This window comes from Protopterus annectens, chromosome 1.part0 (assembly GCF_019279795.1).
Source record: "Protopterus annectens isolate FY-2018-M chromosome 1.part0, PAN1.0, whole genome shotgun sequence".
Lineage (NCBI taxonomy): Eukaryota > Metazoa > Chordata > Ceratodontiformes > Protopteridae > Protopterus > Protopterus annectens.
This window is the reverse complement of record NC_056725.1, coordinates 543,896,759-543,923,589: the sequence shown is the minus strand read 5'-3', so window position 1 is coordinate 543,923,589 and position 26,831 is coordinate 543,896,759. Positions and strand designations below refer to the sequence as shown.

The 26,831-nt window shown below is 41.8% G+C and overlaps 1 protein-coding gene across 1 annotated transcript in view; it reads right to left on the bottom strand.

Annotated features, from left to right (window-relative positions):
* USP34 (ubiquitin specific peptidase 34) overlaps positions 1-26,831 on the bottom strand; it is a gene marked incomplete in the record, with an annotated part of 5,849,982 nt that overhangs the window by 2,076,747 nt on the left and 3,746,404 nt on the right. Inside the window, 1 exon segment of the mRNA XM_044061224.1 lies at positions 10,900-11,004. Coding sequence (XP_043917159.1) covers positions 10,900-11,004 — 105 coding nt within the window.

The following is a 26,831-nucleotide window of genomic DNA, read 5'->3' as shown; positions in this document are numbered from 1 at the left end:
TAGTGCTTAGAAAAAGTATGCACTGAACTCCAAGTTGCAGCTTCCAAAATGTCTTTGGTAGGAACTCCCCTGAGGAAGGCCGCAGAAGAGGCAGCAGCTCTGGTGGAATGAGTCCGTATACTCCCTGGGATTTGCTTTCCATGGTGTGAATAACAAAATCTGATTCCATGAGCAATCCATTTAGAAATGGTCTGTTTTGAAATGGCTTTACCTTGGGAACTTGAGACATAAGAAACAAACAATTGCTCTGATTTTCTGATGTCCTTGGTTCTGTCCAGGTAAAAACGTAGTTGTCTGTGTACATCCAAGGAATGTAAGATCCTTTCCCCTTTATTTTGAGGAGTGGGGAAAAAAGTTGGCAAGTGGATAGTTTGATTTAAGGCGACTTTGGAAACCACCTTAGGCATGAAGGTAGGATTAGTCCTCAAAGACACCCTGTCTTGATGAAAAATAATATAAGGTTCTACAGCCATAAGAGGTTGTAACTCTGAAACTCTCCTGGCAGAGGTTAGGGCTAACAGGATAGCTGTCTTCCAAGATAAAAACTTGATGTCAGAAGAGGCAGCAGGCTCAAAAGGAGGCAAGGTTAGTTTTTCCAAAACATAGTTGAGATCCCAAGCAGGAATGGGAGGAGATCTAGGAGGTCTTAAGTTCTTAGCTCCTCTGAGAAACTGTCTCATGAGCTGGTGGGAAAAGATTGGAGGGTCTGTATTATAATGAGCAGAAATAGCAGAGGCATGAATCTTAATGGAAGAGAAAGAGAGACCCTTATGTAAAAGATCTGTCAAGTAAAGTAAAATTAAGGTAATGTTAGGAAGAAGAGGATCAGAATCCTGAGCCTGCATCCAGGAACAAAATTTTTTCCATTTTCCAGCATAAGATTTTCTAGTGCTAGGACGTCTGGCTTCTAAAATGACATCCATAACCTGCTTGGGTAGGAAAGAAGAAATCAAGGGCCCTGGATTAACCAGGCCGCCAGGCTGAGAGTTCTGACATGAGAGTGTAGAACCTGATCCTGATGTTGGGATAGAAGGTTCGGAGACTGAGGTAAAACCCAAGGGGGCTCCAGACATAGGTTCTTTAGAGTTGGATACCAAAACTGCCGAGGCCAATTTGGAGCCAGCAAGATTATCATCTTGGGCTTGTCCTGTTTTATCTTCAATAAGACCCGTGGAAGAAGAGGAAGAGGCGGAAAGGCATATCCCGAGAGGTTCCTCCAACTGAATGACAGGGCATCCACTTTCCAAGCTGCTCTGTGGAAAGTCCTGGTGCAAAAATTCTGTAGTTGATGATTGAGATGGGATGCAAAGAGGTCTATGTGAGGACATCCCCAGACTGCTGTTATCATCCTGAATATTTTGTTGTCCAGCATCCACTCGTGTGGATCTGAAAGGTTTCTGCTCAGACTGTCTGCCAGGAAGTTTTGTTTCCCTATTAAAAACTGAGCTTGAAGATCCAGATTGCAAGCTAGAGCTGTGTTCCATAGATCCATGGCTAGTCTGCAAAGGGGGGTAAGAATGAGATCCCCCCTGCTTGTTTATGTACCACATAACTGTGGTGTTGTCTGTCCTGGTTGTAAAAGATTCCTGAAGGCCAATAGAGCTTTCTGAATGGCTAACATTTCCTTTAAATTGATATGCAGGTGCTTCTGATCCTTTGTCCAAAGGCCCTGCAGACAGTTTCCCTGAAAATGGGCTCCCCAAGCATAATCCGAGGCATCCGTGGTTAGAATCCGAGTGGCAGGAGGCAGACGGAAGGGTTTCCCTTTGTTTAGAGCACATGCCCTGGACCACCAAAGAAATTCCTTTTGAAGGCAAGGAAGGACGGAGATCAGTATGTCTAAACTGTGGCAATGCTGAGACCATACACTTTTTAGGTACCACTGAATTTTCCTCATGTGTAGTCTTGCATATGGTACGAGAAGGATGCAGGAGGCCATGTAACCCAAAGCCTGCAGGAATTTCCTTGCAGTTAGTTGAGTTAAAGTTGCCAAGGTTTTGAAAGTTGAAGCCAGCTGTAATTGTTTTTCGGATGTCAGAAATGCCATCTGGGTTGTGGTGTTTAGAAGAGCACCCAGAAAAATTATCTGTTGTGATGGTGTTAAATTTGACTTTTTTACGTTTACAGAGAATCCCAGGAACTTGAGGAGGTTCTGTACAAATTCTAGATGTTGGAGTAAGACATCCTTGCTGTCTGCCTGAATTAGACAATCGCCCAGATAAGGGTAAATTTGAATTCCCTTGAATCTGCAGTAAGCTACTACTGGAGCCAGGCATTTGGTGAAGACCCTGGGCGCAGTAGACAATCCAAAGGGCAGCGCAGAGAATTGAAAGTGCCTCGATCCGGCTTTGAACCTGAGGAATTTTCTGCGATCCTGCCTGATGGGAATGTGTAAAAATGCCTTCTTTAAATCCAAAGTTACCATCCATGCATCCTTGGACAGCATTGGAAGTAGCTGCTGTAGAGTAAGCATCTTGAATTTTGGAATCTCTAGAAAGGTGTTCAAGACCGACAGATCCAGAATGGGTCTCCATGAGTTTTGCTTCCTGGGGACTAGAAAGAGCCTTGAGTAAAAACCTTTTCCCATCTCTGAAAGTGGAACCAGTTCTATGGCATTCATAGCCAAAAGAGCTTCCACCTGGTTTAAGGCCTCCGTCCATTGATGTTTTGGAAGGTCTGGCCATCCGCTTGGCCTTGGCAAGGTATGAAAATGGAATTTGTAACCTCTTAAAATCACATCCAAAACCCATTTGTCTTGGGTTATTTGAGTCCAATTTTGATAAAAAAGAGAGAGTTTTCCTCCGAGAGGGGCTTCCAGACAAGAAGTTCCTGGAGCCCAATAGAGGGAGTCATTGAGTTTGTTTTCTTTGAGTTTGTGACCTGTCCTCTCCTCCCCTAGGGGTGGAAGCAGTCCACTGTCTAGGTCTATAAGAAGCTTGTGTTTGAGGCCTTCCTCTGGAGCGTCTATATCTACCCCTCTGAGGCCTGTCTGAAGTGGGAAAGGACCAATTTTTCGAAGGCCAATTCCTGCTAAATCGAGGTGGCTGTACTTGTAAGAAATCTTTAACTGTTTGCATGGACTTCGCCTTATCCTCCATCTTTTTAATCACCTCTTCAGCTTTTGATCCAAACAAAACATTATGCTGAACAGGAGCATCCAATAATTTAGCCTTTACTTGTTCAGGCAAATTTTGTTCCTTTAGCCATGCATGACTTCTAATGACTGTGCCGGAGGGCAGCAGCCCTACAAGAAGCCTCCAAGGCATCACATCCACAGTGTAAACCATGCTTCCCAACTTGTTCAGTGGCATGCAATAAGTCATGTATTTCCTTGTCATCTGCACTGGCAGAAATGGAAGTAAGCTTTTGTTTCAAAACAGACAAGAGAAATTGCTGGTATTTCAGCATATGAAACTGACAGTTTACAGCCCTAATGGACAAAGTAGCAGAAGTATACACTTTTTTGCCCCATCTTTCTAAGGATCGAGAATCCTTTTCAGTAGGAATGGGATTTTTGGCAGAAGCGGCCTTAACCCCCTTAGGACCCTGAGAAATGGTTTCAGGGTCAGCAGAAGGGTTCTTGTATAAAAACTGGTGGGAATCAGGAACCCTGTAATATATATCAGGTTTAACAGGAGCAGGAGGAAAAGAATCAGGGGTTAAGTTAGCCTCCGAAAAAGCATCATCCACAATATCCAACACAGGAGGAATAGCCAGGGGTCTATGTTGGGGAAGAAGAAGAAAATCCCTCAATCTTTTCTTAGATTCCGAATACTCCTGTCCTTCCCAGTGGAAATGTTCCCTCATTTCATGCAAAGTTTCCCCAAAAGAGAAATCCTCAGGGGGAGAAGCTGAAGGAATAGATTCCTCAGCATCAGAATCCTCATAAGGAGGGAAAGAATATTCCTGGTCAGAAGAAGAAACTGAGGAAACAGAAGCCTGATCAGAGGAATCATAACAAACATCCTGCCTTGGCCTTTTATCTGGAGGGGGATGTGAACCCCTAATCATAGTAAGTAAATCCTCCGCCATCTTGAGTAACTGTTTCTGTGACTTGGGAGCCGGTTCAGAAGAGGCCTGAGTTGCAGTCTTTGATTTAGAAGGAGTCTTTGCCTTTGTCTTTGGCTTTGCCTTTATTAGAAGCTGAGTAGGCCTGAAAACCCCTGTGGAAGCCGGTACCTGCACAGCGGCTCCGGACCCATCCGAAGGAGCATTGTCCGAAGGTCCTGCAGTAGAAATATTTAAAGGCCTGGTTGGCTCCTCATGAGAGTCCGTTTCGGCCATCGGTTCTGAAATGGCCGACGACAGGGGCTGCAAAAGCGCCTCACTGACGACGGCCGAACCTGAAGCTGGCTCCGCTTGAGCGCTATCATCAGATTTGGACCTCGGAGGCCTGTCTTTATCCTTGCGACATTTGTGAACTCCGGTAGCCGGAACCGTATCCGACGACATTTTGTAGTTAAAGCGCCTACCGAAGTAATGAAAAGCAAAATCGTACCTTCGCTTAATTGTACGTTGATTGAATCTAGCACAAAACCGACAACTAGCTACGTCGTGGTCAGGGCCTAAGCAAGAAATACAGTAAGAATGAAAATCCTTATGAGGTATTTGCTTCCCACATGAAATACAATTATTAACTTTTTCTGACATCGGAGTGGAGCAAGAAAAAAAGTTTCCCCAACGGGGTACTTAGCTTTGAGTGGAGAAGAAATCTTCGGACCGAAGTTTATCAGGAAAAAATGTCAGGAGTCAGCCAACCGGCACTTGCGAACTGCTATCACCACACGGCAAGAAAGACTGGAGAAGATGGCGTCGGCTGTCAGCTTTGTACTCCTGGCGCTCTGACGTCAGGGAGCATGGTTGAACAGCCGATGCCGGACCCAGACTTTGGGATTCTGGCCGACTGAGGACTGCCTGCCGGCAGGGGAGAACCCTACAGTCATGACTGCAACAGTGAAACACGATGAACATGTATAGTTGTGTACACTTACCATAAATGTAGATGTTCGAATGTATCTACTGTTGCAGTCATCACACTTGGGTTATCCTGCCAGGGGTAGCCCTCAGCTGGCCCGAATACCAGAGGCTTAGTATTTCTGCATCGGTAGCTGCCGCTCCAGGACTGACGTCAGGTCGTCAATGGTATAAAAACAGGCAGTCGATGCCATTAAACCAGTTCTTCCTGCCCCAAATGTCAGGAGCCCCCAAACAGGAAGCTAAATTATGGTGGAATAACATCACCAGTAGAAAGTAAATACCAATAGCCCTGTAAAGAGTGAGGAAGAGAGAGAAACAAGGGGGCTGGAGACTGGGAAACCAAAACTGCAACAGTGAATACACTCGAACATCTACATTTATGGTAAGTGTACACAACTGTACTATGTTCTTCATGTTTCACTGTTGCAGTCATCACACTTGGGTTGATTCCCAAAGCCGAAGAATGGGTGGAGGCAGTCGAGAAGAGTTGGGGCTGGCTAGTATGCCCTGCAGAACTGTGGTTGCAAAGCCTGCCCTGGATTTGGAAAAGATAGGCAGGTGGTAATGCTTGGTGAAGGTATGAACAGAACTCCATGTTGCATCTTCCAGGATGTCCCTGGAGGGGACTCCTCTGAGAAAGGCTGCAGAGGTTGAAGTTGTCCTAGTGGAATGTGTTCTGACCCCCTGTGGGGGTGGTTTTCCATGGTGTTTGTAACAGAAATGGAATACAGTGTGCTATCCATTTGGAGGTGCTTTGTTTTGATACGGCCTTGCTCTCTGCCCCTGGTGCAAAGCTGACTAGTAACTGGTCAGATTTCCTAAAGGGCTTAGTCCTATCCAGGTAGAATCTGAGCTGTCTGTGCACATCTAAAGAGTGCAGGATCCTTTCCCCCTTATTTTGAGGATTAAGGAAAAAGGTGGGCAAATGAATGGATTGATTGAGAGCCACACTGGACACCACTTCAGGCATGAAAGTTGGGTTAGTCCTGAGGGAGACCCTGTCAGCATGGAAAATGATGAAGGGTTCCACAGCCATAAGTGCTCAGACACTCTTCTAGCTGAAGTGATGGCCAAAAGCAAGGCTGTTTTTCAAGAGAGGAATTTTAACTCTGCTGAAGCTGCAGACTCAAAGGGGGGTAGCGTGAGCTTTTCGAACACAAAGTTAAGGTCCCAAGCAGGGTTAGGGGCTGCTCTTGGTGGCCTTAAGTTGTTAGCCCCTCTAAGGGGGCTGCTTGATGAGAGGGTGTGAGCTGCTAGGTAATCCAGGATGAAAGGTAACGATGGCTGTGCTGGGTCAGCTCCTTTAATCTGGATCCAGGAACAATAACTTTTCCACTTGTCAGCATAGGATTTTCTAGTACTGGGATGTCTGGTTTCACGTATAACATCCAGGACCGGCTTGCTTAGGCTGGCCATGGAAGAGAAGTCAAGGAATAAGACAGGCTGCCAGGTTCAGGGTCTGCAATTGTGGATGCAAGAACTCTCCCTCCTGCTGAGTCAGGAGAGTTGGAATCTGAGGGAGGTGCCATGGAGGCAACGGAGACAGACTGCGCAGTAGTGGGTACCAAGTGCTGGCATGGCCAGACTGGGGCAATCAGGATTGCCCTTGGTCTCTCCTCCCTTATTTTGAGTAGTACTCTTGTAAGAGGAGGAAGGGGGGGGATGCATAGATTGAGAGGTTTGCCCAATGGAAGGACAAGGCATCCACTATCCAGGCCTTGCTGTGAGGTTCCCTAGTGCAGAATTTGGTGATTGTAGGGGGAGGGAAATAGGTCCACCTTCGGGTACCCAATTTCTGGGTCACAACGCTGAAGGTGTTGTGGTTTAATTGCCACTCATGTGGATCTAGGAGATTTCTGATTAAGTTGTCTGCCAGAGAGTTTTGATTGCCTGGCAGGAACTGAGCTTGCAGGTGAATATGCACGGCTGAGGCCGTGTTCCAAAGGGTCATGGCTAGCCTGCAGAGTGGGTAAGAGTGGGTTCCCCCCTGCTTGTTGATGTACCACATCACTGTGGTGTTGTTGGCTTTGATTAGTAGAGGCCCCAGAGAGAGTAGAGATTAGAAAGCTGTCAGAGCGTGCTGAACAGCTAGCATCTCTTTTTGATTGATGTACAGATGAATTTGATTTGGTCGTCCAGATGTGCACCCCAGGCATAGTCTGATGCATCTGTGGTTAGGGTCTGGGCGGCGTGGGATTGTGTAAAGGTAAATCCCTTGTTGTGGTTGCATGCTGCTGCACAACAAAGGAACTCCTTCCTTAGACAAGGTCTCATAGGTATGACAGTTTCCAGGTCCTGAGAATATTGGCACCAAAGACTTTTTAAGTACCACTGAAGTTTCCTCATATGCAGTCTGGCATATGGAATTAGTAGAACGCAGGAGGCCATGAACCCTAGAGCTTACAGGAATTTCCTTGCAGATAACTGGGTTCTGGTGGCCATTTGAGATAAATTGTCTGTACTGTTAGCCAACAGGGTGCTGGCGGAAATTGGGCTACTGTTGGCCGAAGGAGAAGAGGAGGGCGAAGGCGTGCCCAAAGGCAGGAAGATAGGAGGAAGGTTAGGAGTGTAGCAGTGAGGGTAGGAACTTTGAATGTTGGCAGTATGACTGGTATAGGAAGAGAGCTAGCTGATATGATGGAGAGAAGGAAGGTTGATATATTGTGTGTGCAAGAGACCAGATGGAAGGGAAGTAAGGCCAGGTGTTTAGGAAACGGGTTCAAATTGTTTTATCATGGTGTGGATGGCAGGAGAAATGGGGTAGGGGTTATACTAAAGGAACAATATGCCAAGAGTGTTTTAGGCGTGAAGAGAGTGTCTGACCGAGTGATGTTTATGAAGCTCGAAATTGATGGTGTAATGATGAATGTTGTTAGTGCATATGCTCCTCAAGTTGGGTGTGCGATGGAAGAGAAAGAGAAATTTTGGAGTGAGTTGGATGAAGTTGTGGTGAGTGTACCCAAGGGTGAGAGACTAGTGATTGGAGCGGACTTTAATGGGCATGTTGGTGAAGTGAACAGAGGGGATGAGGAAGTGATGGGTAGGTATGGTGTTAAGGAGAGGAATGCAGAAGGTCAGATGATTGTGGATTTTGCGAAAAGGATGGACATGGCTGTGGTGAATCAGTATTTTAAGAAGAGGGTGGAGCATAGGGTGACGTACAAGAGTGGAGGAAGATGCTCACAAGTTGATTATATACTATGTAGGAGGGCCAGTCTTAAGGAGATTGGAGACTGTAAAGTGGTGGCAGGTGAAAGTGTAGTTAAGCAGCATAGATTAGTGGTATGTAGAATGACGTTGGTGATCAAGAAGAGGAGGAGGAATGTGAAAGCTGTGCCAAGGATTAAATGGTGGAAGTTAAAAAAGGGTGATTGTGAAGTGGAGTTTAGGGAAGAGTTAAGACAGGCACTGGGAGGCAGTGGAGAGTTACCGAATAGCTGGGTAACTACAGCAGAACTAGTAAGGGTGACTGCTACCTGGACAGAACCAAGGGCAATAGAAAAACTGACCAGCTTCTAGTAGCTTATGCAACAGGAAGGGAAGGAAAAGCAATTTCCAAACAGACAATCTCCAAATGGATAGGAAATTGCATAAGATTCTGTTACTCCTACCATGGAGAGCAAATTCCGCAGAACATAAGGCCTCATTCTACAAGGGCTACAGCCACTACCACAGCTTTCTTACGAGGAGTGGCTACCAAGGACATTATTGAGGCTGCTACTTGGACCTCCGTGCATACATTTGCCAAGCATTATAACTTACCTCTATACTCTAGATCCCGAGCAGGGTTTGCCACTGCTGTTTTGCAAGGGATCCTAACTACACCATAATTCTTCTTCCTCCTCCCCTAGTTTGGCTATGGTATTCTACCCATTTGTAAGGACTGCAGATGCATCCTTGAAGGACATAGTACAGTTTTGTACCTACCATAAATGTAGATGTCCGAACAGGATAGCATCTGCAGTCAGGATTACCCTCCCTCCTTCCCCTCTGTGGTACTCCTAGGGTATTTACCCACCTAATAGCTAGCTGGGGGGGATCTCTTATGGTGTATTTGTTTGTATATATGTACATACATGCTTATTTTGTGTGTTTGCCTTCTACATTTTTGGAAACATTGGCATTTATCCAAAATTTAGCTTACCAAGAGGGCAACTGGCATCTGGGGCAAGAAACACTGAGGAAAATGGCGTCAGCTGATGCCTTTATACCCGAAGACCAGCAGAGATGACGTCGGGTGAAGTGCGACACCAGCCGAGGCCAGACCCAGACTTTGGAATCCGGCCGACCGAAGGGCTGCCTGACGACAGGACAACCCATTTGTAAGGACTGCAGATGCATCCTTGAAGGACATCTAGTAACACTGCATTTCATCCTAAAAACTATGCTGCGGAAAAAACACAAAATAAGATCTGAAATGGAAACCCAAAGATACATGAACAGAACCAGGAAAAAAAACGATACAATAGTTTCCAAATAATTATAAATTACCTCCCTAATGTTTTACAGATACACAACAAATGAGATCTGAAGAGACAGGAGGAATGGTGAATTACTTTGGGAGTAAGACGAGGAGGTACTGTGAGCCTGGAAAAGTCTCAAAAGTGTTGAACTGCTGCTTGAGGCTATGCTTACTACTGAACTGAAGAGACTAAACTGTACAACAGCCAGAGCCGTACCCTACTGACAGAAAGACCATCGCCCAATAGTAGACATCAGAAACTGACAAAGGTTATAAATGGTAAAGGGAATCATGCAGCTGTTGGACAACAGTGTTAAGCTAGACAGACTATGATGGATCCCCGGATGCAATCCGTCTAAAGATAGGTGGCAGAAAGACTAAAGATCTTGTGTCCAAGGTAAGGACAGAAGGCAGCTGTAACCCCAAAATCTTATTCTTGATGTGAATTCCTAGGAAGGGGGGAAGAGGAAAAAAAATCCTCCGAGAAGTCACCCTTCCTCCAGGATTCTTTGAAAATCAGTCTAAAAAAGATCACCAATCTTCACAAAGTGCTGCTGTTTCTTAATGAAGAAAAGAGTTGTCTTATCTTTTTCACAGCATAGTTCCTCTTTTGCAAATGATTAGCTAAATCAGATTTGTTACAGTGTTTTCATAATCCATAGGACTCTAAATCATAATTCTGCCCTACATAAATCCCCATCCGTAGCAGTTTTCTACTCATATTTACACAACCAAATTCATGGATTAAAATACATTTCTTTAATATTTTAAGTACAAAAAAGTGTTGCTGTTGTTTGTCTTTCGGCTTTTCCCGGTTAGGGGTCGCCACAGCAAAACTCCGGTCTGCTAATGATTGGCAGTAGATTTTCACAAACGCCGAGGTGCCTGCTCGACGTTCAATATTCAACGAAGGCACGTGCATTTACGCACGTCTTTCGAACGCCCACCCAACCGCTGGGAGGACATGCAGACTCCACACAGAAGGCACTCCCTGCAACATAGCCGAGAATCGAATGGGAGAACCCCTTGCTGTGAGGCAACAACGCTACCGCTGCACCACCTCGGATTTTAAACACACAAAAAAGTGTAAAAACAACTATTACAAAATAACATTAAATGATCAGACATCTATGAAACTGCTACATCCTTGATTCCATTAGTGCAGGCATGAAAAAAAAAATTAACAAAAATGTCAGCCTTCCCTTTAAGCAGCCTTGAGACGGATGGTCTCTAAGGGAGGGCAAAGTACATTAGATAAATGTTGAATGTCTTCTTTTGATTCAACAGCATCCTTACAAGGAATGATATTAAAGAAATTAAGTAAGGACCTATTAAGTGACATTGTTCTAAAGAACGTCAGAGAACCACAACTAGTAAACTCAACCTTGTGGTTTAAAGTTTTACAAAAGATACAAGTAATTCTACTCATGCAATATCATAATTGAAATAAAATAACAAACCTGATTGATATCTTTTATGTGAATATTATCAATTAGTTTACAAAGTAACCAAAAATATTCTTTGCAGCCAGGTCGTAATACTGGTTCTTCATCATAATCTTCTATCTGCAAAATACAAACAATAAAACAATATAACTTCTGAGATTTTATAATCTGCATGTTAAACATACTTATGAATGTATGGAAGTTTATATTTATTTATTTTTATTCTATTTTGTTTACAAGGTTACAAAACCAGGACTTTTCAGACCCATGAATGGAGCTCTACTCCATATAAAGGTATAATTACCATAATTCGCTCATGGTACTAGTAAAGACAGAAAGAGCGCCCATATGTACATTTGGGTGAATGTACTCTCCACACCACCATACATTCAATAAAATGATCACAGCTGCAGTACTATTCATTATTCATAGTGTTTACCCGCAGGCAGACTTCTGCCCTTTCAAATGGACTTACAGAGCTTCAGAAGTCTCCAAAGTGGAGCTGAATTCCAATTCAATGCACAGCTCAAATGAAGTGCAACCCACACCAGTTTCAGTTTTTTTTTTTTTTTTTTTTTTTTTTTTAAATTAGGAAGATAGTCAACAAGTATGCCTAAGACAGAGATGCAATGCCACTGGTCCTCAGTCTGAAAGGCTCTGGAAAAAAAAAAAGAACTTCATATCAAAGACATGGGTAAGGAAAAGTTCAGAACCCTAGAATATCCAAGCGCAAATTTTTAACTATTTCTGTCTAGTAAAAAAAAGGACATAAATCTCAGCTCAAGATCCATTTATTCTCAAAATTACATAAGAGGACCCATTCTGTAGACTGAACAAAGAAAAACAGGGTGGCCACTCTCATGGAAAGGTGGGATGGAATATTATACTGTAAAACTGATCCCTTTATTTGAACATTTACTGATGCACAGAGTGCACTCACCAACTCTACTATGCTCATCATAAGAATCTAGGAACTTGCTGAAATTTTGAGGATTGCTAGCTTTAGAATTACAAGTAAAAACATGGGGGAATTGTATGTCTGAGACAGCTGTACCACAGAGTACTCCTACTTCAAGATTTATTAACCTTGGGTTAGTTTACAAAACAGCAGCCATGTTGGGAGTGTAGACAGGTAAAGCTCTCCCTAAAAATGCTTTAAACATAGAACAGTGAGTGTCCAACCATTATTTTTTTTCTTGACACGCCACACTTAACTATTTAGATACCCCCATCCCATCACTCTACTGACCTGTTTGTTCCCACCAGAGTGACAGCTGTATAGCCCATTCATTTCCATAAGGGTGAAAAAGTCAATGACTTATGGGGGTGCTATCATCTGTGTCAGTATCAAGGGTTTTCTGGTATGACCCTACTATTCTCCTACAGTTTGCCTGGTTAGAACTAGGGTTGGGTGTTGTACAAGACTGTCACTCGCTTCAGTGAGCAACATAAGCCTGTAGATATCCCTTGGCATTAAACAAACGCCTCTTTTAGTTTTTCAGTCTCCACCTATGAAAATTAAGCGAGCAACTGTTCCTGGGCATATTCGCCTCCAAGTCTGTGAGGGTTTATTACACTCGGCCCCTTCCATTCATTATAGGGTGGCAAGCCCAGTCTTAGGATCCTTTATGCAAGTATCGCATGAATATCTCCTCTCCCAAATCATACATGCGTCTTGGACACTATATCAAAGTTATGCTTCATAAAACAGTAAACCTTGGACCAGACTGCTGCAACACAGATGTCCCACACCCATAAATCTCAGAAACGTACAAATACGCCTGCTGAGTTAAGCTTAACAGGACCAAAAAGAGAACTGCTAGCAAAAAAATGACAATGCCTTGTACAGTTCCACAGCCAGAATTGCTAGCAAGAAAATGACCATGCCTTCTACAGTTCCACTTCCAAGCAAATGTGGCCTGCTCAGAGACCCACTCTCACTGCTTACTAGTGGCAAATTTCACATACAGCTACTCAGCCTTCCTGATCAAAGCTCTTCTTGCCAAACATTGCTTCAGGCCCCATTGAATATTTGCTCTACAAGGTCAATCTTATCTAAGGGATAGACTGACAGGTGTACAAACTAGTGCAAGATAAACTCAAAAGACCAACATAAGCAGGAAGTGTGGGTTAGTGTGGAAAGCAATCCAAAACTTAAGAAAAAGTAAAAGCTTCTTCTGTCTAGCACCAAATACACCTCAGAGATTTTCTGGGTTGAGGTAAAAGTCTCCAGAAGTAGAATCTTCCAGAATAAGACTAACACAGGAAAAAAAGGGTCAAAGTCAGGTAACATCAGTCTTTTCAAAAAAAAAGTCAAATTCTGCAGTGGAACAGACATTCAAATAGACACAAAGAGAGACGAACAATACTTCTGGGAAATATCTTCACTACATTATCTGGGATGTAGTATGTTAGCCAGAGGTTCATGAACTTCTGAAACAGCATTAAGACAAACCTCAACTATAGAATACTTCAATTTGAGAAATGAACAAATACAGAAAAAAAATCACAGAAACAGAAATTAAAGCCCTTATCTGTTACTCACAAAGTGAACAAATTTAACTACAGTGTATAGGATATATTGATCGACAGGCTTCTTGCAGGCCAGCAGAACCAAAATAACTTTATACACACATTTACTGTCCAGACCTGATGAGAGAGACGTGCAGTTTCAAGCCCTCCAGATTGGGATACATCACGTAACTCATGTCTTGCACAAGGAGACCCTAAACAGGAAACAAACGTGGCAAAAGTGGTCCAGCTGCTTGAGAAGGGAAATCCATATTCAAGGGGTCCAATATAATGCCATAAAGATCAAGAGCTTCCCTCAATGCAACTTTAAAAATACTCACAAACTAAGCGGGATGGGAAAGTACAGACTAAACTCTTAGTTCATAACAATGACAATTCATTTGAGCAGAGAACACCAGGAGATGGCCCCTGTGAATAAAACTATAGCACCTCTAAGCCACATCCATGGAGTAGACAGATAAAGCCTGACTATGCCACATATGATCAAAGTTCAATATCAGTTCAGGCACCTGCAGGAGTTGGCCAGTGAAGATGACAGTACGTGGTTATTGCCAGCTTGTCCTTTTTAGGGAGAGAGAGGATGTCAAGATACCTTCTAGATGTCAGACATAAGTTTATGTGAAGATCAGTATCCAGAAAGTCTACAGAGCACATCTAATTCCCTGCCTGTAAGCATGGTAGAACTGACTGCAATGGGACCATACTGAAAGACTCCCTCTCTACATGCATGCTGAGCTGACTGAGTTCTAGTACAGGACTGTGGTACTTGGTGTCTTCGGGCACTAAAAGGAACATGGAGAAAAATCAAGATCCTTTCTGGTCTGAAGGGACCTCTTACATTAATCTTGTTGTGGACAGCTTGCACATCCTTTGCTGCCACTTTCCTGTGTCAGGGTGGCACTGACTGTAAAAGAGAGGTTTGGCCAGGTTGTGGTTAAGGAAAGGGAATAAAGTAACCTCTGAATACAATTCTCCTTACCCATGATTCCAAAACAATGACCAACACCACTGGAATGTATAAGGAGACATGTCACCTTACCATCTCTAGAGGGGAACAGTCGAGCAAGCCTTCTGGGATTACAGAAAAGAAATCCTTGACAGCATCACCTACCATTCTGGTTACTAGGACCACCTCTACCCCTGGGATGATGACAGGATTTAAATAATTTCCCTCTGTCCCAAGAACCTCTGTAAGGTTGTTGTCTTTGCTGGGGCTGCTGAGATTTCCAAAAGCAGAAGTTCTTGGGGCTTTTCTGTTTACATTACACTGAAAAGTCCTTTGAGGGGAGATGAACTTAATCACAATAGCAGTAAGCGCATTGTCCTGTTGCTGACAAGTAGACGGTTAATTCTGACTTGCTATCAGAACAGCATTGAGCCTTCAAAGGGGGAATTAACGAACCCATGAATTACTCCGGGAAATCTGAGAGTCTCAACCAGGCCCATTTCATGGCTAGGTCTGATCATGCTGCCCTGGCTGCTTCATCCATCACATTCTGTATTAGACACATGATCAAGAAGAAACCATGATCATAGTAGCCACCTGGGTATCTTATTAAGAATGTAGGTCGCTCACCTGCAACTGTTTCAATGTGTCTGCAATCATCCACACAATGACCCCCTTGGAATCTAACCATATGCACCATGTAGTTCAAAGGTACTAACAGAGAAAGTATGCAAAGTTACCATAACAGTAGATGTTTGAATGATCATTACTGCAGTAACCTTAACTATATGGGTTAGATCCTGCCAAGAACATAACATCCCGCCAGCTTCCAAAGCTTCAGGGCACCTTCCACGTGCCCAAACCATTTGTCACTTGGGCTGAGCTGAAGAAAAAGACAGGCTTGGGCATCACATCTTTCAGAGTTTTCATGCCAACAGAGAGCAGGAGGCTGAGCCTTGAAAGAAAAATGCTAGGAACAAAAAAAAAGAAATTATTATACCCTGGCATAAATAACGCACCAAAAACAAGGGGAGGGGGTTGGTGGAGAGACCGACTACTACAGCAGTGTTTACTCGAACACTTACAGTTATATTAAGTTTACTTTCACAATTGTACTATGTAAGTGTGGATAAATTACCCTAGCTTAATTTGGGATGGGGAAGGGTCCAGAAGCCCCTGGAGAATGGTCCCAGTAAAACATGATCTGGACGTATACAAGGAATCAAACTTGTAATGCCTTGTACAAATTGCACAGAGTACAGAGTTGCTTCTTCTAGAATACGTCTAGAATCCGACCCCTTCCACAAAGCTCTTGATGAAGCTAAGGCTTTGGTAGAGTGGGCTTTGACACTGCGTGGAATAGCTTTGTGGTGACTATAACAAATTTAACAGCCTGAGACACCCATTTGGAAATGGTCTGTTTTGACACAGGGTGACCCTTCTTACTTTCACAAGAAAGGAATCACTGATCCAAACAGATTTAGTTCAAGATAATACCAGAGTTGTATGTGAACATCCAAGGTATGGAGTATCTCTTCCCCGCTCATTTTTAGGCTCAGAAAAAAAAGTGGGGAGATTAACAGTTTGGCTTAAAGTAAACTCAGATACCACTTTAGACATACAATAAGGATTAGTTCTCAAAGAAATCCTGCGTTTATGTAAAACGAGAGAGGGTTGGACTCGCCATAAGAGCTTGCAACTCAGATGCTCTTCTTGCAGACGTCACGGGACTCAATAAAACAGTTTTTCACATTAAAGTAGCAAAGTAGTGTTCCACTTACCATAACTGTAGATGTTTTAGTAGATCAATATCACAGTATTGATTCTTGGGTCTACCTGCAGTGCAGAAACCTGTGACCAACCTGATTTTCCAGAGTCTTTACATCGTCACAAGCTGAAGAACACCGACATCTGGAGGTCAGGGAATAAGAAAAGCATCTACTAGTATCATCTTTGGGTCTTTCCAAGTTGTAAAGAAGCAGTCTGATGCCACAGGACAGCATGATCTACCCAGCTGTCGGGGGTTAATAGAGGAGGAAGAAAACACAGCAGGCAGACGGGGGGCTATGGAGATAAGAGGACTATATAAAGAAAAACTCCTCTACCCCTTGCATCCAGCAGGGGGGGTGGGGGACAAGCAGTCAGCAGATAGAGGAATTGAAGGTTGGGTGTACATACTGCAACATCAATCTACTCAAACATCTACAATTATGTTAAGTGGGACGCAACTGTACTATGTTCTTCATAGTCAATCATCCAGTACTAATTCTTGGGAGGACTCCCAAAGCTAACAGGTGGGTAGTAGATCATGGTGTATTTGGCAACCTGTGAAGGCTGTGAAGCCTATTATGTGGGGATGACAACACGCAGACTCAAAGATCGGATCTATAACCACATATATGATATAAGGAAGGCTAATATTAATAATGCTCTAGCTAGGCATTGTCAATTGTTTCCAGAACATATGTTCAAGTTTAGAGTGTTACAGATCATATATCCAAACAGGAGGGAAGGTGACACATTAGGAACCTTGGAATTAAATGAACTCAAATGGATCTTAACCCTTAGAGCGCACATTGAGCCTGGCCTTAATTCAGCTGTTAGTATTAGACCAGCGCTCTTGTAAATAAATAACAACTTTGCCCCCAAGGTCACACCTCTATCTAAAAGAAACTCTGGGTTATGTAATATGAAGGGGGATATTTGGCCATATGTTCATGTTCATGGCCCTTGGTCTGAATGTGACATCTGACACTAGCCTAACACTGAGGTTATTGGCCTTTGATAATTTGTTGGAGCACATTTTTTTCCTTTTTTTTCTTCTGTTTTCCATCTTTTACTTTGATCCTTCTTTTCCCACCTTTTACCTTACTATTTTTCCTTCTCCCCCTTTTCTCCTTTTTCTCCTTTCTCTTCTCTCCTTTTTTCTAAATCTTTTCCTTTTCCATCTTGTATTTCAAAATGTGTTCTATTATCCTTGGGCTCTGACTATCAAATATATACTTTTGATATGGCTTTCAAACTAGATCTACATATTCCTGTTATTTTTATGTTTAAAGGAATATATAAACTATACTGCTTTCCTTATGATGAAAAAATAGACTTTGATATATAATAGGGTAAATGATTTTATTACGAAACTGAGATGTTGGGTTTTATTATTATTATATATTTCCCCATTCATCTCTTTGCATTGGGGCTGTTATATTTTAAGAAATATTAGGAAACTAAGATTAAGACATATAGAGATAAAAATAATGAGAATCTGTTTTCTTTACACATGAATTGATTTTTAGGAAAACTTTTAAAAGTTGTTAAACATTTACTAGTTAGTTTGTTTTCACGACTAACCTAAATAACACTTGGCAACATTATATTTATTTATATGTGTTTTAGAAGTGCTTTATAAGCTATCTTTTTAAGCATGATTTTTTAAATGTATTAGGTTTTATTGAAATAATCACGAACTGCCGTTTGGCAATTACTAATTGTTAATTGAGGTGTTTGTTATTATATAAGCAGTAAATCAGTTCTGTATACCATAACCTGATGAAGCGCACTTGTTTGGGTGCGTGAAAGCGCTTGCTTCTTTTCATTAAATTATCGTTCTACTTATCGTGGTGGTTCCAGTGATTTATGTTCATATTCCTGCTGTGTGTTTCTTCACTGGATACCTTTGGATGATCGTACTGGGTTTGGTGCTATTAGTTTCTGCTTTGTTACTGGTTTTTGCCCTGGTTGATCAACACGCGATGGATACTTTGAATATTGAACTTGATTATGTCCCTGTAAATGCTGGTGATGTTAACAAGTGGAATGAACTGTTCTATCAACAAGAAAATTCTCTTTTGAACTTCAGTGCCGTAGGTAATGTTTTACCAACTCCAACTACTAATGCCGAAAATTTGCAAGAATTTTATGGAGCACTCAGAACTCTGGAGAACGATCTCTACAAGCTTTATAGGCTTATCTGGCAGAGGAAACATCTAGAGGCGTGCCTGCACTTCAAGGTTATTCCTCGAGGCATGCACGTCCTCTGCATGCCGAGCTATGGGGAGGCTCATCCGGAGCTCCTACGAAAATGGCAGCAGCTAAACATTGATCTTGGCAATAGCTACATCAAACTACTCATTAACTATTTCCAGCCGATAGAGAATGAGCTTGTCTCTAAGGTTGAAGGTGAGCATAAAAGCATTATTTCGATGTTTAAAAGTGACTTTTGTATGTCGAAGCTCAACAATATGCTGAAGCAACTAATGTTTTATGGTAGTAAACTGGAACAAACTAAGCTTAGGAAGCTTAAACGGGACTGTATTGATTTTCAATCTGGCCACATCTTTATGTGGCAGGTTCAATGAAACTGTTGCCTCAGCAGAAACTAGTGAACATCTTGATCTTGGCCAGGTTAGCACAACCAGTACAAATAATATGTCTGTTCCGACTGATAATGCTTCCAGTAACACTGTTTCTGCCTCTGCTCAGTCAGAAGTAGATGAAGTTTTATCTAATTCTTCTATACCCTGTAACCAGCAGGGATTTAAAGAGATAATATCAAATGGAACGAGACCGAAGGATGGCAGTAACCATTTAGACATGGCCCCAGGAACAACAGCTACTTTAAACTTCCCGCTGCCCTACAAGCACAGAGCGCAAACGCGCTCGACAAGCAGAGGGAGGGGAAAGCGAAAGATGTCAGGGGAGAATCGAGAAGTCAGGAAGAAGAAATATTAAATACTCTATTTGTTAACATGTCATCTCGTAATTTGACTGATGTAGAGTGTTCTGTTTTAAATAAGGGACTCTCCTTCATTCCCTCTCGAGGGAGTGAGTTGTCTGACACCCTTATTACTCTACGCAAATTCACAAGGAAACTAGCTCTCAAATTGCGGTTTAAAGATTCTGTCAATGATGTTCATACTGGAGCAGCCGTGAAAAGAAAGAGTACCTTTGTACCACCTTTACCGAGCTCAGTGGACTGTTTCCAACGAGCTTGTGAACATGATTTCTATCTTTATTATAAAGAAAAGAAGCACAAGAGACTATTTGTTAATTTGAATGCTACTCAGAGACTTAGTCTTGATTCCTTATGCAATGATGAAAACTTGGTTTTTAGACCAGTTGATAAAGGAGGGGGTGTTGCAATCATGGATGCTGAGTTTTATAATTGTCTTATGACCGAAATGTTAGATGATGATGTGGCTTATTGTTGTATCTCTAAAAATGAAGTATCAGCAACTATTAGAAATGTACATGACACCTTATATGACTTTTTAATGTCCAGATGCATTGACAAAAGTTTATATGAATATTTGGTCATTGAGGCGCCCTTAATTCCCATAATTAAAGGGCTCCCTAAGGTGCACAAAGGGGTTTACCCCCCACCTCTTCGACCCATTGTATCTGGGAAACTTTGGGTTACCGAGCATATTTCACATTATGTACAATCTAAATTAGGCCCTTTGGTGGGGGCTATACCCACTATATTAAGGAACTCAGCTGTATTACTGGAGGACTTGAAGGATTCCTCTATGCTTAATAGCCTAAAGCCTGATACTCTGATGGTAACGATGGACATAAAGAGTCTATTTACAAGTATACCAAATGAATTTGGCATTGAGGCAATTAGGAGTCACCTAGCTCAATGCGTTGGTTTAAATAATAATGACCAACTGACCATCTGTACCCTGCTAGATTTAATTTTAAATAATAACATTTTTATGTATCAAAATAGAATTTATAGGCAAACATGGGGGGTAGCCATGGGCACCCCATGTGCTAATGCCTATGCTAATCTAGTGATCCATCAATGGGAAAAGAATTACATTTTTGAAGATGAGAGGTTTATAAATAATGCTATTTTATATAAGCGATTCGTAGATGACATACTTATGTTTTGGAATGGTACCTATGAATCTTTGGCTGACTTTGTTAAATATATGGGATCAACCACGTCCTTTTTAGAATTCACATTTGAATACTCTTTTACCAGTGTCAACTATCTGGATGTTACCATCACTAAGAATGCAACGAATGAAGTTATAACCTCATTATACAGAAAACCTTGCTGGAGGAATAGCATACTTCACTATGAAAGTATGCATCCGAGACATATCTTCCCTAATGTAATAAAAAATCAGATGGCCAGAATTACTAGGATATGTAACAGTACTGAAGATAGAGACTCCTTATTGGAATTTCAGGCTAAATGTTTTGAGGATAGGGGTTACCCTACTCAATTAGTTGTGAGTCACATTAACCATGCTGCTCCCAAAAATGGGTCGGTGATGAAAAGATACTTTCACAGTTATTCAAATAGGGATACTAAGAAAAAAATACAATATGATATTAAGCATACTAACGATGTAAAACATATCAAAGATATTTTATGTAAAAATTGGAAGCTGCTTAGTATGAATAAGGATCTATTGCAATTTGTAGGGGAGAGACCCAGTTTTAGATACAGCAATTGTTTGAATCTGAAAAGATTATTGTGTAAGGAAAAGGTTAAGATAATACCTACTGACATAAGAATGAATATAAAACAGGGAACCTTTCCCTGTAGAAAGTGCTGTATCTGTAAGTTTATTACCAGTGACCAAAAATATGAGAATGCAGAACTAGATATGTTGATCAGACCAAATTTTTATGCCACTTGTGACACACCTAATGTGGTGTATTTGGCAACCTGTGAAGGCTGTGAAGCCTATTATGTGGGGATGACAACACGCAGACTCAAAGATCGGGTCTATAACCACATATATGATATAAGGAAGGCTAATATTAATAATGCTCTAGCTAGGCATTGTCAATTGTTTCCAGAACATATGTTCAAGTTTAGAGTGTTACAGATCATATATCCAAACAGGAGGGAAGGTGATACATTCGGAACCTTGGAATTAAATGAACTCAAATGGATCTTAACCCTTAGAGCGCACATTGAGCCTGGCCTTAATTCAGCTGTTAGTATTAGACCAGCGCTCTTGTAAATAAATAACAACTTTGCCCCCAAGGTCACACCTCTATCTAAAAGAAACTCTGGGTTATGTAATCTGAAGGGGGATATTTGGCCATATGTTCATGTTCATGGCCCTTGGTCTGAATGTGACATCTGACACTAGCCTAACACTGAGGTTATTGGCCTTTGATAATTTGTTGGAGCACATTTTTTTTCCTTTTTTTTCTTCTGTTTTTTCTTCTGTTTTCCATCTTTTACTTTGATCCTTCTTTTCCCACCTTTTACCTTACTATTTTTCCTTCTCCCCCCCCCCCCTTTTCTCCTTTTTCTCCTTTCTCTTCTCTCCTTTTTTCTAAATCTTTTCTTTTTCCATCTTGTATTTCGAAATGTGTTCTATTATCCTTGGGCTCTGACTATCAAATATATACTTTTGATATGGCTTTCAAACTAGATCTACATATTCCTGTTATTTTTATGTTTAAAGGAATATATAAACTATACTGCTTTCCTTATGATGAAAAAATAGACTTTGATATATAATAGGGTAAATGATTTTATTACGAAACTGAGATGTTGGGTTTTATTATTATTATATATTTCCCCATTCATCTCTTTGCATTGGGGCTGTTATATTTTAAGAAATATTAGGAAACTAAGATTAAGACATATAGAGATAAAAATAATGAGAATCTGTTTTCTTTACACATGAATTGATTTTTTAGGAAAACTTTTAAAAGTTGTTAAACATTTACTAGTTAGTTTGTTTTCACGACTAACCTAAATAACACTTGGCAACATTATATTTATTTATATGTGTTTTAGAAGTGCTTTATAAGCTATCTTTTTAAGCATGATTTTTAAAATGTATTAGGTTTTATTGAAATAATCACGAACTGCCGTTTGGCAATTACTAATTGTTAATTGAGGTGTTTGTTATTATATAAGCAGTAAATCAGTTCTGTATACCATAACCTGATGAAGTGCACTTGTTTGGGTGCGTGAAAGCGCTTGTTTCTTTTCATTAAATTATCGTTCTACTTATCGTGGTGGTTCCAGTGATTTATGTTCATATCGAAGTCCCTGTCTGTCGAGTTCTGGAGCAGAACTTCTGTAGTTGTCAGTTCAAGTGAGAGATAAACAGGTCTATTGAGGGACCCCTCCCAGTAGAGTTAGATCCAGAACACTTCTGTCTTCAGCATCCATTCGTTGCGATGAGAGTTTAACCCTAATTCTTGAGCCATCATCCAAATATTTCTCGTGAGGCTGCGCAAAGGGTAGAGACAGTGTACCCCCTTGATAGTTTATGCACCACATGCCTGTGGGGCCTTGTCTATCTGTATCTGCATGGTCCCTGGACTTGTGTTCTGCTAAAAAGCCTTTATGGCCAGGTATACTACTAACAGTTCCTTCTGATTTACTTGACATTTTCTGTGTTGTGGTGTTCAGACACCCTACACTTTCAAGAAAAAAAGTGTGCCCCCCCCCCCCAAGCTACATCTGAACTGTTCGTGATAGTGTTGTCTGCTTCTGGTAAAGAAAACTTTGCCCCTCGGTTCTACTGCACTGTATTCTTCCACCATAGGTGCTCTTTCTTCAGGCATGGAAGGAGAGGCATTACGGTATCCAGGAGTTGAGAATGCTGTCCCCAAGCATTTTTGTATGAACCACTGAATTTTTCTCAAGTGTAGCTTTGCAAGTGGAATCATGAGAACGCAAGATGTGATGCAACTCAGAATCCCCAGGAATTCCCTTGCCGAGATGTGTTATTTTGGAAACAGGGTGGTCAGGTAGTTTGTCAGGAAATATATCTTGTCCTGGAGAAGGAAGGGTTTCTGTTGGGCCGAGTCTATAAGGGCTTCCAGAAACAGGATCCTTGTTTAAGGAAGAGTTTGTGACTTTTGAAAATTTAAGGCGACATCTACTTTCTGAAAGAAGTCTACAGTGATCTACAAGGCATCTAGGATCTCTGCTGTGGATTTTCCCTGAATGAGACAGTCATCTAAGCAGGGGTAAATATGAACTGTCAGACTTCTGCAATGTGTTATTTGACAAGCTAAGCAGTGGAGTGCTGAAATTGTAAATCAGGGAACTGAAAGTGAGAGCCTATTGCTGAAAATCATAGGTATTTTCTGTGATTGTATGTTATGGTCACATGGAGGTAAGAGACTTTTAGGTTTCTAATGACCATAACGACATCCTGGAAAATCACCAGCAGTAATATTTGCAAAGTAGGCATTATGAACTTTGGAATGTGGAGAAACATGTTTAGCTTTGAGAGGTCTAAGATTGGCCTCCGGGTACCCTTCTTTCTTGGAACTAGTAATATCCTTGAATAGAAGCCTTTTCCCTCCTGACCTGGAAGAACAGGCCTAAATGGATCCTTGGTGAAGTAATTTCCCAAGATAGATGCTAAGAGTTTTTCATGCTCTTTTGGTGGTTTTAGAATGCCCAAGAAGGGTGACATTTCTATGAACTGGATGTAGTATCCCCTTTTCTATGATGCTGAGACCTACTTGTCCCCGTTTAGAGTTCTTTGTCTTTTTGTCGTTCTGTTTTCGGGATGATTCTAGCAGAAGCTGGTATTTCCAAAGGCCTTGAGGTAGCAGTGGATTGTGATGACAGTGGGAAATCAATAATAAGGCCTCCATATGGGTGGCTAATACCCCAGCCCTATGTTTGAGAGTTTTCACATGGAAGTTTGCACAGTCAGGTCAGTTAGAGATATAGTGCTGAGGCCTCAAGCAGGACAAAATTGAGTGAAAATCTTTTTTTTTTTGTGGGATTTGCTTTGTACACTTCAAGCAATTGTTGACCTTTTTAAACATTGCAGTAAACTCTCAGTTAACCGGCACCCGTGGGGCTTGGTAGATGCCGGATAAGTGTAGTTTCTGGTTACTATTAAAAACAGACCCGACAAATACTGTACCCTATACTATACTATACCATACCATAAATGCTATACTGATCTAATTTTAATACTGAAATACAGTAATTAAAATCCTGGCTGGAATAATAATATTTTAAACATATTTCTGCTAGAATGTGCAACACACGAACAACTGAATTGTTCATACTGTATTTCTTTGATTTTTTTTTTCTGGTTGCTTGAGTTCTGGTTAACTAAGAGTTCACTGTAAATAACAGAAGAAATTCCCCAGCTGGGTAATTATCAAACTAGAAAGAAGAGACTCAGGAAAAATGAACTGATCAACAGACAGAGCAATATGAACACAAGCAAAGTGCATTGGACAGTATGGCTAGAAAGAACTGAAGATGGGGCCCTCTGAAACCCTGATTCAGTGATCCATTTCTGTCCCATGGGATATGTTTGTTTTGATGCCATCCCCCTCAGCCACAGTAGGCATATCACTAAAACAGTCTTCGTAGGATCCTTGCGATTTCTTAATCTGCATCTTCTTCCCAGACCTCTGATTCCTGGAGAAGGATCTTGAGGAGTGCAGAATCGTATGCCAACAGCACAATGTGTCTTACCATCTTGCTGACTTCTAGTTAAAGTTTCTTTCACCTTTGATCCGAATAAGGTGGACCCATCAAAGGGGCATTAATGAAAGAGGTTTTGAAACTTTCCATAAAGTCACAAATATACAACTAGGCATACCTGTAGACTGTAATGCCGGTGCATGCTGCTCTCGCTGTACCATCGGTGACGCTGGAAATTAGCTGCTTGGCCATGTTAGAAGATGACTGTAGGGTTGACAGCTGAGACTCCACTTTTTTCTGGATAATGGCAGACAGGATCCCTTTGAGAGATCTGGAAATCTCCTTAGTCAAATCTCTCTGGAATAAAATGATATGATCTAGGTACTTCAATGCCCGCACAGCAAATGAGGCCAAAGTATAGATACATTTCCCAAAATGATCCAATGCACTGGACTCTGTTAGGGTGATGGACCGAGGTATACTCTTCTAAGAGTTCTTTTTTGGTCGCTGCAGCTACCACCATTGCATCTACAGGTGGCCCCTTGCTTCAGTATTTTCTATCAGAGGGTGCAGATAAGATTTTATCAGTTTTTTTTTTAAGGCATGGCTTCCACTATGTCCAGGTCCTTCCATGCCCACTGTGCCATTAGGTCCACTAAGGGGTCAAAGGGGGACATCACCCAGGATGTTGACGGGCCTGAACTGAAGCCCTCAAGGAACACAGACTCTTTGGGAGAAGGATCGACTGTGGACCATCCCCCTTCTGTTTCAACAACTACAGAATTTCACCCAAACTGACATCTTCAGTGCGGATCTGGGGGATCCTTCTCCTTCATTAAAGTCTTTGTCAGTGATGGACTCCTAAAGTGAGTCGATGAGTTTCCACTTACACATCTGTTTGGAGTGGATCAGGGGATACCGAATCAAATAGGGAGCTTACTACATCACTGCCCTGGGGTCTAGGTTCCAGCTGTCCCTAACAGACTGATGGAGAGAGAGAGTTTCTGCATGGAGCGCAGGTAGAGCTGGTCTGAATGAAGGTAACTTATCTCTTGGAGTCAAAAGGACTCGCTGAAAAGCCTTGAAAGCTGAAGACCATCAGTTCCAAGGAACTCCTTGGTTTTAAGCTCCAGAGGGACCACTCAGAATTGAAAGGTTTCAACTCCGAAGCAGACCTTGGTGCCGAGCTATCAAGTGTCGAGTCCCCAAGAGCCAAATATGGCTCTGAGACTCTCTGTGTTGATACCTCCTCCCATTCTGTGGTGCTGAAACTTCGGCCTCAAAATTCTTTTGCCTCCAAACTGACACAGGAAGGGATCCACTCAAGGTAGTAGATGCTATCAATCCTGACCTAGCTACCTCAAGAGAAATCAGCACTGAAGCAACCAGATCTGAAGGTCGGACTGATTTCAGAATTTGTAATGGAGAGGCAGTTGGCACTGTGCTTTGTACATTCAAATGCAAGGGTACTGAGTGAACTACAAGCTAGATCTGAGCTATCAAAAAATCATCATCAGCCTGTCGACATCCTGTTCTTGTAGGATTGGGTGGATGATACTAAAGATGAAGGTCTGGAACGTCTCCTGTCTTGGTGAAAATGACTTGGGACTCATTAGTTCAGGAAAGAACTGGGACCGATCAAATGGGTGAATGGATCCCACTTCAGAGGAATCTTTGAGTCCAATTCTGAAGCAGAAGTTGGATCCGGTAATCTTTTCCTTGATTTCTCTGGTTTGACATTATCTGTAATCTTTATCCTCAGATTTCTCCATTATTGTCTCATCAGTTTTGCTACCCTTCTTTTTATTCGCTGGAGGTGGATGGCCTGGCAGGCAAATGTCCTTTAACTATCAATTTTTCTTTCCTCTACTAAACAGATCAAGAGCTGAAAGAAGTGCAAGATTGACAAGAGGTCTCTAAGTTCTGTGCCCCCGGGCAGGACACACATTTCTGATGGGAGTCTTGTGGTGGTAGCTTATGGTCGCACTTGGAACATTTGTTAAAACCTTCTGTCTCAGACATATCAGACCCTATACACTAAATACAATAAAATAAAGCAAATTTAGAAGATAA